This window comes from Antedon mediterranea, chromosome 8, assembly GCF_964355755.1.
Source record: "Antedon mediterranea chromosome 8, ecAntMedi1.1, whole genome shotgun sequence".
Classification (NCBI taxonomy): domain Eukaryota; kingdom Metazoa; phylum Echinodermata; class Crinoidea; order Comatulida; family Antedonidae; genus Antedon; species Antedon mediterranea.
This window is the reverse complement of record NC_092677.1, coordinates 22726017-22734819: the sequence shown is the minus strand read 5'-3', so window position 1 is coordinate 22734819 and position 8803 is coordinate 22726017. Positions and strand designations below refer to the sequence as shown.

Below are 8803 nucleotides of genomic sequence, written 5' to 3'. Positions count from 1 at the left end.
TGAGCAAGCAGGATGTTGTAGGATCAAAATAATGGTTGTATCAACGCTATTGTTGCATTGCCAGTAACAATAATGATTACAACTGTTATTTCGTTTCATTACATCTGCAGGTAGGTAATTGTTTTTATTCATATAATTTTATATCAAGGATCTTCTGATTTAAGTTAGTAGTAGAAGCCCACAATAAATAGACTTAAATTGCATATGCAATGAACATATAAATAATTGATTGGTATCACCTGGTAGGCATATCAGCTAAATTTATGTTTATTACAGATATGGAGGATAATGCCTACTCTAAATGTTTTAATTGTTCAGTCTTTTTGCTAGTGTACATTAAGATCTATAATAACGCACTTTTTTCTATCACAGGCCTACTAATAGTTTTTTGTATCTCTGAGATGGTAAATTTTCATTCATAACCTATTAACACTACTGGAGCGACACACGCAGTGATCATCATTGTTGTTGTTGGACCTTTTGAAGACATTGAAGATGGTAGCCGAGATCTCTAGGTGGAAGTAAATTTCCATTACAATGTTGGGGAGAAGAAACCAGAATTATCGACAAATAAGAAATCGTTTACAGTAAATGTTGGAATTCTAGATGAACATATTACATGGATTGGAAGACACAGACATGGAAAGAGGTACGGTAACCGACAAGAGAGTGACGTCATAAAGCACAGTAGTAAATATAGGTAAATGCAAGGTTATCTATCTTTGTATCGACAACAATGAGTTATTTCAATCACATACTGTAGGCCTATAACTAAATAATTTACAGAAATAGATTGACCATGGTAAAGAATAATTATGCTCTGAAAATACACGTAGCCCCACCCTTAAATTGATTTAAACAAAAACACACATGTATGGAGGTTGAAATATATAGCCTATATGACCATCATGGACATATACACATTTAATACAAGTTATATTCTAAATGAGACTATATTTAATACACAGATAGCAGCTTGACGCAAGATGGATTATCGGTAGAGAAATAATTATGATGGTTGAGACGTTGATGAAGGTCACAACCCTAGACTATTGGCATATGGGAGTACAATTTTTGCAAAGTTGGGATTTAAGATCAATACATGGAATCATTAGTTGAGTATTTTTAGAACACACGTTGAAGAAAGAAGGCGATTATACTTCATACTAACCATAAGAAGTCAATCAAGTCGATCAAGACTATTTGTTATAAATTGTTCCATCATGATGAGACTGAAACTTTTTCGGAAAAGCCTTCGAAAAATTCTACTTATATTATTTATTACGGTTTTGTACATCTTTTTTCTTGATCAATGGAACACAGTGCCAAAAAGTATTGGGAACAATAGTTTAGGATATTATCAATTAGATACCGATTCTACACAGAAATCTATAACGCATAAACAGACGGTAAAACCAGTCAACGTGATTTTAATAGCGTCTTGGCGTTCGGGATCTTCTTTCACCGGCCAGTTGTTCAATATGCATGATGACATTTTCTATTTATTTGAACCTTTACGATTTCTAGGACAGGAGAAGGTGAAACAAGCAGAGACAACAAAAGTACTTGAAACTATGTACAAATGTGATTTTACAAATAGTTTACTAAATACATGGATTGAAGAGACTAATAACGACATACTTCACCGAGTTTCTAGTAACGCACTTATTAAGCTATGCCCAACGGAAATTACTCAAGGTGCAAAGCCCGGGCCGTGTAATCGTCGGAAATTCAAGCAGTGTCCGGACCTGACGCCTGAAAACGTTACACAAACATGTCAGTCTCATCCATATAAGTTTTTTAAAGTGATTAAATTAACTGACATTACATTTTTAGAAAAATTAGTACGAAAATACAATCTGAAAATCATCCATCTTGTACGTGATCCAAGAGGAATACACTTTTCACGTAAGAATACGTTTGATGAAAGATATGTTATGAGTAACAAATTATTTGGCATGCACTGGACATGTCGACATGTTAATGAAATTATCAAATTATGGGATAGCGAAACAAAGTGGTTGCTTGGAAACTACAAACGAGTTCGATTTGAAGATCTTTCGTTGCAACCAATGGAAGCAGCAAGGGAAGTATACGACTTTTTACAAATACCTTTTACTCAAAGAATACAGCAATGGATAGTTGAAAATACAATAAGAAAAAATCAAACGCAATCGAACCCATGCGAGCATAAAAATCATAAACTAAATAAAAAGTCTTCGGACGTCGCCCATGCGTGGAGGATGTATTCAAATTTATCTACAGTACTTGAAATTCAAAAAACATGTGCCGAAACAATGCAATCATTAGGGTATGTGAATGTTTACACTGAACAACAACTACAAGATGTTCATTTTCCAGTTATGAAAAGTAGAGAAGAGATTGGAGTGTAAACACGGTATTTCAAAATGCACAGAATAATATACTTTATTTGTGACATATTTGTGCACAAAATGTTCGTGTGCACTTTAAAGAACAACTTAGAAGTCTTTCGAGACGAGTAGGCCCATGTGTAGTTTAAAATGTAAACGTGGTTATTTGAATCTAACATTTTCATCTTAATATTGACACTATTTTATATTATTATAATGTTATAAAAGCACGAAATATATTTGCAAATGAATTTTCAAATTATTAAATTATTCTTTCCAATTATAGGCCCATTAGGAGGTCTATATTAGGCCTACAAATCAAAAGACAAATTAGTAAAAAAAATAACGATGTGAGTATCTGTTACTGAATTTCAGTAGAGACACTGTAGATACAAATAAACAGAAAGCTCAATCAAAGCGGTAAAGTAAAACAGTCAGAAAGAAATACAAGCTTGTTAACAATATCAATTGACAGTGAAGATATGTCTACTGTATTCATTCGATAAGTTATAAAATACGTAATTAAATTTTAAAGACAGGTTTTTTTAATTATAACAATTTGAGTTAGGACTATTAAACTTAAGGGAAACCAATACTACTGTAGGCCCTATATTAAACTTGACACAATTGCAGTTGAAAGTTTAATTCTGTATTAGCTTCTTATTATTAAAAGAAATACAGAGGCCTATAGGCCTATACTATCTACTACTGTAATAACATATTTTTATATTCTAGACTTAATATTAATTAATCAATATCATAAACATGTACTATACAAGCCCAGCTTGTTTACGAAGTACGTGTATGTAAGTACGTGTATGTAAATGCCCAAATAATCAATTATAGCGAGTCAAATGGCCGAGCATACTAAAGAGCCAATGATATCGGCATGGGTTAGGCCGACTCGCTCCTAGTTCTGGTGGTGGAACAAGTCTTCTCGGATAAGGACTATAAACCATAGGTCCAGTGTACACATTTAAAACTCGTGTGCACTTTAAAGAACCCAGTTCATCATTCGAGACGAGTATGGAGGATACCCCGGTGAATTGGTTCACAAAATAGCCCTGTATCAGGATTACCCTGTAAGACAGTGATTAATTTACTATTGGTAATCCTTGGCCACATGTGCCTAAATACATAAAATAAAAATAGTATAGGAGGCCTAAATAATGTCTCTAAAGTTGTGTTTTACAACTTGACCATTATAAATGGTAATTTTTGTATGGCTATGACTATTATATTTTGTTACATAAAAGCAATACTGTACACTTATTAAAATACATATTAATGTATGCTTATATGATTGTACGATTTGATATGATTGAATAACAGTTTCAACACATACGCATCGGGCCTTGTTAATATCCTCTACTTCATGAGTGGAGTGCCATGAGATAAAACCAGTTGTGTTTAATTCGATGGTTTTTTAATTGCAAGAAGACATTGCTTAGTTTGGATTGAATTGTTTTAAGGGAGTTTTCAATTAGAGACGATCTACGATTGGTTTGGAAATTTTCGGACAATTTCTTTAATTTCGACACCCGATCCGATCGGCTGGATTCTAGACAAGGCATCTATCTAACAACAGGACACCGAACCCACCTTGCCACGATAGGAACTCGTAACAGTTCTTTGATCTTATGTCTGGCTACGACAAGTCCATCAGTACCGCACAATGTACATATTATTCTCCGCCGCGGTACGCGGTGTCGGTTAACGGGCATGAAACTGATCGTGTCGCAGCCATAGATAATTTGTTTGTACTCCGGAGCTCAGCATCATGTTGTTAGATAGCCTTGGTCTAGGCATTTTCCTCCATGGTCTAGGTGACGACCCTGGATCACAGGCATATATGCCTAATACGATTAATATTGGGTAATCAATCGATTTTAGTACAGGATCACTACGACTTTGGACATACATGGTGTAGGCCTAATGCACTTTACATTATAAGTCCTACATCCATCCTATAGATCACTGTATCAGAATGATGACTAGTACCTACTAATACAAATGTTCAAAAACATCCAGGCTTGCATCATCAGGCATCCTTCAGTCAAAAATTGACTATGGAGAAAACATACGTTATAAAAAAAATTAAAAGACAAATGGAAGATCAAGTTGATTCTGATTCTTTAAATTAGAAATTCTAAAAGAAATCGCGAGGAACATGATTTTGACCAAATCGCTAAAAACTGATCTATACAAATTGTGTTAATATTCATCAGGGACGAGCGAAATTACATTACATCACTCTTTCCCGACTAACTACATTGGTTGAAACTGTATAATGTATATTTCTGTCGGTATAGTATAGGGGTAACGTTTTCTGTAATTGTATTATGGCCTACCGGCATCCGAATAAGATTGCAATTATTGTACAATAGTTCTTATTTTCAGGCTAGAACATGTTATATTAACTTATATATTTCTTCTACAAGTAACCGTTTTTAAATGTAAATTACTAGGGAAGTTGGAGACTTTAATATTCTACATAATTAAAAAGACATCTGGCATTTTTAAAAGAATACTGATTAAATCGGGTTTTTTAAAGACCTTGTTTTCTTTGGGATCCAGCAGCAGCAAGTAATTCGCGTCAATAATTGATGATTGGATAAATGCTATTCTGCCTAGTATAACAGTAGACTTGAAGACCCTGGAACATTAGTAGGTAAAGATTGAACCCGGGATCTAAATTTGGGATTGGAATGTAAGCACGTCAACCCCCACCGTACGCCTGGTTCATCAACATTAGTACGAAGTCTAAATTCTATAGAAGCAGTTACACCAAAACGAATAGTGTGTATTAAGTCAGCAGGATGAGTATAGATGAGATGATAACTGATTTAAGCAGCACCGTCAAATCAAGATAAATAACTCCCCACGGTCCTTAGTTATCACCCGCTGTTATGTCATACCGACTCATTTATTCAATTGCCATCATGTATATAGTGTCAAATGTCGCCGTTTCCGTTCAAAATAAGTTAATATCAAACCTAGATAAGATTGTTAAAATAAACGAAATTTGACATTAAAGAATTTTCACATGTCATCATTACCATACCCGTGTTTTCATCTCTCACGAATAGTTGAAAACGGCATGGTTAGTCATTATTTATCCAGCACGACACGTAAGAAATGTATTGTATTAAGAAGGGTAGAGGATGAGGGGTGCATCAAGAGACTAGAGTGTGAGGGGTGCATTGAGGGGGAGAGAGATTAGAGGGTGATGCGTCCATTGAGAGAATATAGATGGTGAGGGGTGAATTGAGGGAGAGAGAGAGAGGGTAGAGGATGAGGGTGCATTGTGAGAGAGTAGAGGGTGAGGGGTGCATTGAGTGAGGGTAGAGGGTGAGGGGTGCATCAAGAGAGGGTAGAGGGGGAAGGGTGCATTGAGAGAGTATGGAGGATGAGGGGTGTATTGAGAGAGGGTAGAGGGTGAGGGTGCATTGAGAGAGTGTAGATGGTGGGGCATTGAGAGAGTATAGAGGATGAGGGGTGTATCGAGAGAGGATAGAGGGTGAAGCGTGAATTGAGAGAGTATAGATGATAAGGGATAAATTGAGTATAGTATAGAGGATGAGGGGTGCATCGAGAGAGGGTAGAGGGTGAGGGGTGCATTGAGAGAGTATAGATGGTGGGGCATTCAGAGAATTAGAGGATGAGAGGTGCATTGAGAGAGAGTAGAGGGTGAAGCGTGCATTGAGAGAGTATATAGAGGAAAAGGGTGAATTGAGAGAGTATAGAGGGTGAGGGGTGCATCGAGAGAGGGTAGAAGGTGAAGCGTGAATTGAGAGAGCAGAGGATAAGGAGTGCATTGAGAGAGTATAGAGGATAAGGGGTGCATCGAGAGAGGGTAGAGGGTGAAGCGTGCATTGAGAGAGTATAGAGGATAAGGGGTGAATTGAGAGAGTATATTATGATGGGGGTGCATTGAGAGAGGGTAGAGGGTGAGGGGTGAATGGAGAGAGTATAGAGGGTGAGGGGTGAATTGAGAGAGGGTAGAGGGTAAGGGGTGCATTGATTGAGAGTAGAGGGTGAGGGGAAGATTACATGCGATTTTAAATTATGATTTTAAATGATACTTTAAAATGACCTGCAAAAGGCTCTTGTAGTGTAGTAAGTAGGCTTACGTGTTCTTGAGTATGTTATTGACCTTCACTTTTACAAAAATAGATTTAATGAATGGTGTTCTACTTTCACCTACCCTTGATCCTAATAAGTGCCCGGCATTATTCAAGTTTGTTTTAGCAAAGAAAAAAAACTTCACCTTTTGAAAAGCCTACAAATAAATGATGTTTAGTCTGATGAACTATGAACTATCTATGTCCCCGTCTATGTCAGACCTTTTCTTGAATCGTTTGGAAAGGGTCTTTCATGCACCACTTATTTAATTTACCCGCCTCATCCAGAAATTGTAGAAACAGTTTCATTCTCAATCATCACATTAGCTGCTCCCTCCTATTAAAGACTCCCTCTAATTAGAGACCAAAGACCACGGTTTGTGTTCCTGAACATTTTTTCTTCAAATTTTCCCTCAAATTAAAGACACGCACGCAATGGACAAAAGGACAGACACACCAACCTGGTGATAGTTATACTGTACTCCTTTTCAGCGGGATAACAATTTTGACATTTAATTTCCCTCTAAATAGGGTAATTTAAATACCACTTTATAAGTGTCGGTCTGGTCGGGGAATTCTAATTAAAAGCTACTTAAGTCTTAAGACCACTAAAATCTCGATCCCCAAAGTGGTCTTTAATTTGGTATGATAAAAAAAGTGATGAAAATATGGTAAAATTACGATATTTCTACTCGATGCACGATAGGATATTACCGATTAAAATCATTATTACATTTATTTGAAATAGCTGATGTTGTATCATACACTATTTTTTAGATCTGTTTAACAACAAAATTCAGACAATCCCTTTTTTCATTTTTCAGCTGCTTGCTTATGTCTGCTACCGTAATCAAGTGTGAAAGCGGAAGAGACCCTTGAAAGGCATATCGGAAGAGCTACTCAAGGTATTTGCCCATGACAACAAGTGTTCACAATTCATACCATGTTTAAATTCATAAAATATGTTATAAATCAAATGACACAACAACTTCTGTAACGTGTCATTTTGAAGCTGCAATCACAAAATACGTTTACTTTACTGAACTGGTCTTTATTCTGTGTGTCAACAGCTGAAAAAAACCAATGGAATTAGGCCTACAGAAGAAAAAAAAAATCCAACATTGAGCTACAAAATTTAGAAACATAATGTGCATTTTCGAAGGTTTATCATTATTTAAAAATATATAAAAGAATAGAGCAAATTAACAAGAAGTATGTCACGGTAAAACAGTACGGGTCGATTTGATGGTGTACAAGATTGTAGATTGATTACCGAGGGAAATTAAATTAAATAAATACAATTTCAATCTTCCATGTGTGTATTGTGATCTGCAACAGAAAGAACAATTTAAGTGGGTAGCTAAAAAAGTGAAAAAATGTGTGAAAGTACGTCGTCTGCAAGGCAAGGTATAGGTAATAGCACCACCGGCACACAGAAACACCCCTGAACCGTCACTGCACTGACAGCATCGAAGAGGGAATATGACGGGGGGAATGATAATGTCAAGAAGACTGAAGACCAAAATGGAGATCTTCAATCACAAATTCTTGTTATAGATACATGTACAGCGAACCACCCAGGTGACTTTTCAATATACGCATATGCCTATCGTACTGTTTCATCAGTTTACTAGGTCTTCGATTGCCTAATATTACAGACTTCATTGACAATGCACTTTTAAGAGCATCTTTATGAAATGCGATGTTTTTCTATTTCACTTTGCTGCATCCATCAAGGAAACAAAAACTGAATTGGTCACGCGGAAAGATTTTTTAAAATATCTGTACTTTGTGTTTAGTCTCAGACTTAATTTGATTCATATGTCTATAGGCCTATAGGCCTGTACTTAGGCATTTTTTCTCGAAATGTTAAATAAAAATATATTTTTGAAACATTTCGCAGCATCAGAGATTTTACCAGACAAGAAAAATGTTTTAAAGCAAACTGTAATTGGTCAATTTGTGAGAAAAAAAAATCATGTAGGCCTACAACGTTGAATAATGGTTGAATATCTGCAGAAATGTTGAATTGAAATTATGCGTGCATGATTACTCATGTTGCGCTATGATAGGTAAATGCACTTACAGTAGGCCAATAAATATTAACGACTGTACCAGTAGATACGTGTTAATCTTTAATATGTCAGTGTCTCAGTATAGCTTCCTAATACTGCTGTATTTAACTGTCTGGATTTAAATATCGGTTAAAGTGATTATCGTTTGTAAGACTGACTTATACTGTATTTCTAATGATTCACTGCATATCGTTTCTTTCTCGCCAAGGCTCTCAGTTTGGCTTGCTGTGTA

At 35.9% G+C, this 8803-nt stretch overlaps 1 protein-coding gene across 2 annotated transcripts; it reads left to right on the top strand.

Moving 5' to 3' along the window:
• On the top strand, positions 1-3665 carry LOC140057203 (carbohydrate sulfotransferase 1-like). 2 transcript variants are annotated; one of them, XM_072102762.1, is made up of 3 exons: positions 1-110; positions 373-649; positions 969-3665. In XM_072102762.1, exon 3 carries the CDS (start codon positions 1224-1226, stop codon positions 2391-2393), a length of 1170 nt encoding a protein of 389 aa, XP_071958863.1. In that variant the 5' UTR covers positions 1-110; positions 373-649; positions 969-1223; the 3' UTR covers positions 2394-3665. The 2 variants fall into 2 exon arrangements, with proteins under 2 accessions (XP_071958863.1, XP_071958862.1); XM_072102761.1 differs by having other exon boundaries at positions 373-700.
• Positions 3666-8803: the final 5138 nt, after the last annotated feature.